This window comes from Triticum dicoccoides, unplaced genomic scaffold, assembly GCF_002162155.2.
Source record: "Triticum dicoccoides isolate Atlit2015 ecotype Zavitan unplaced genomic scaffold, WEW_v2.0 scaffold221734, whole genome shotgun sequence".
NCBI lineage: Eukaryota > Viridiplantae > Streptophyta > Magnoliopsida > Poales > Poaceae > Triticum > Triticum dicoccoides.
Genome location: NW_021242343.1, coordinates 294 through 2,341, shown reverse-complemented (window position 1 = coordinate 2,341; position 2,048 = coordinate 294). Strand labels below are relative to the sequence as shown.

The 2,048-nt window shown below is 48.6% G+C and overlaps 1 protein-coding gene across 1 annotated transcript; it reads left to right on the top strand.

Moving 5' to 3' along the window:
- The first annotated feature begins 586 nt into the window (after window positions 1-586).
- LOC119345285 (histone H3.3-like) lies at window positions 587-1,160 on the top strand. The gene is made up of 2 exons (XM_037615420.1): window positions 587-617; window positions 705-1,160. Exons 1-2 carry the CDS (start codon window positions 587-589, stop codon window positions 1,028-1,030), a joined length of 357 nt encoding a protein of 118 aa, XP_037471317.1. The 3' UTR covers window positions 1,031-1,160.
- Window positions 1,161-2,048: the final 888 nt, after the last annotated feature.

The window sequence follows — 2,048 nt, the reverse complement described above, 5'->3', positions numbered from 1 at the left end:
TGTCCAACTCCAACGCCGCCATGTTCCGACATCCGACCTGTGCTGTTTCTGTGGCAGAACGGAAGGTATCGAGCACTCGCTCTTGTTCTATCACTTTTCTTATGAGGTCTGGTCGCATGTGAAGCAATCCTTTGACATTAAGTTATGGCTGTCTAATTTTTCTTCGCCAAGATAGTGGCTCTTCGATTTTCTTTCACATTCTTCTGACCTGATGGCTACGGTCATGGTTGTGACTCTTTGGCACATCCGGGAGCGCGCGGAATTCTGCATGAAACAATGAAGATGAGCCGCGCCCTGTTCGTACTGCTTTCACGATTAAAGCTTATGTGGATCTGATTGTTCGGCATCTATACAAACCGGATCCTGCGCATAGGCGTGAGAGCATTGCTTCAAGCACTGCCTGGTCTCCACCGCCACCAGGTTCCCTTTTATTCATGTTTGATGTTGCGATCTTCTCCGAGCTAGGGAAGGTTGGTGCAGGGGTGGTTGCTCTAAATTCTGATGGCCAATGTCATCTCGATGGCCACCAGGTTCCCTTTTATTCTGATTGGATCGCCGGACGTCTGCACCATTCGCCGGCATCTCGATGGACGACGCTGCTGGATCTGGAGAACGACGTCCGCGCCGGCGATTATGTGACGATAGGCGACCAGGTGAGGGTTGGTTCTAATTTGCGGACTGATGTCTATGACGTGGTTGTGGAGCATCGTATGCAGATGGCGGCGTCAAGAAGCCCCACCGTTTCCGCCCCGGCACCGTCGCGCTCCGTGAGATCCGCAAGTACCAGAAGAGCACGGAGCTGCTCATCCGCAAGCTCCCCTTCCAGCGCCTCGTCCGGGAGATCGCCCAGGACTTCAAGACCGACCTCCGCTTCCAGTCCTCCGCCGTCTCCGCGCTCCAGGAGGCCGCCGAGGCGTACCTCGTCGGGCTCTTCGAGGACACCAACCTGTGCGCCATCCACGCCAAGCGCGTCACCATCATGCCCAAGGACATCCAGCTCGCCCGCCGCATCCGCGGGGAGCGCGCCTAGGTTTGGGGTCGCTGCTGTCTAGTAGCTGTTCTTGTCTTATGATCTGAATGTGTTCAGAGCGCTTCTGTTTGTTGGTGTTGATATGATGTACCGTGATGCTTGAATGAAATTGCAATGGAAAAGTTCAGTTTTATGAAATTGCAATGGAAAAGTTCAGTGCTTATTCTGTCCCCAAGTGTCACTGTTTGATTATAAATTGCTCCGTGATTCTGCAATGTTCTTGGGACATGAAGCATCCGTGGGGAGCGTGCCTAGGTCTTGGTTCGCCGGCAATGCTGGTAGTAGTTCTTCTTGTCTTGTGATCTGGATGTGTGTCTGCCTGTCGGGTGCTTCTGTTTGTTGGTGTTGATATGATGTGTCGTCTGGTCCTATGTATGGTGATGCTCGAATGAAATTGCAATGGAAAGTTCAGTTTTATCGATCTGCAATGTAAATTGCTCTGTGGTTCTGCAATGTTGTTCTTGTCACATGTACCAAGTTGTTGCAGTGATGGAATTAGAAGATATGCCGCGTCCCATGGGCATCTTGATTTTGCTGGGGCGCTCTGTTAATTTTTGTTTTTTTGGTCGCTGCGTGATTCAGTTTCTTTACCCGTTTGTACAGGCGTTTGGAGAACACATTTCGGCTTTAGCCTCTGTTTGATGTGATTCTATACTATGGCTGGGTTGGTTGATACTGATTAGCTGAAGGTGAAGTGGCGATATGTGATGTGATTCTGAATTATGTGTCCTCTGCTAGCTAGTTCAAAATTTGCAATGGGTGTGAGCATACTTTATCTCCATTTCTCAGATCTCGTTAATTAAGTTCTGTGCTTGGATGTTATGTTTGGTTAATGATATCATCTTGGAAATGATTCTTGTGTTGCAGGTTTTCTGGTTGTGAATGTTCATGTCTTCATGATGGTTCTTGTAGATCAGAAACTTGCAGTTGATAATTACAGTAGAGTTCAGTACTATCCATTTGATCAAACAAGTTTACTGCTTGCAGTTGTACGGTATAAGAGAAACAAGTGTATAAC

Excerpts from the sequence above, each read along its gene's own strand:
- LOC119345285 (XM_037615420.1), top strand. The coding sequence starts at position 587 with ATGGACGACGCTGCTGGATCTGGAGAACGAC. Across the intron at positions 618-704 it reads TGCTGGATCTGGAGAACGAC|CATCGTATGCAGATGGCGGC; the intron begins GTCCGCGCCGGC and ends GTGGTTGTGGAG.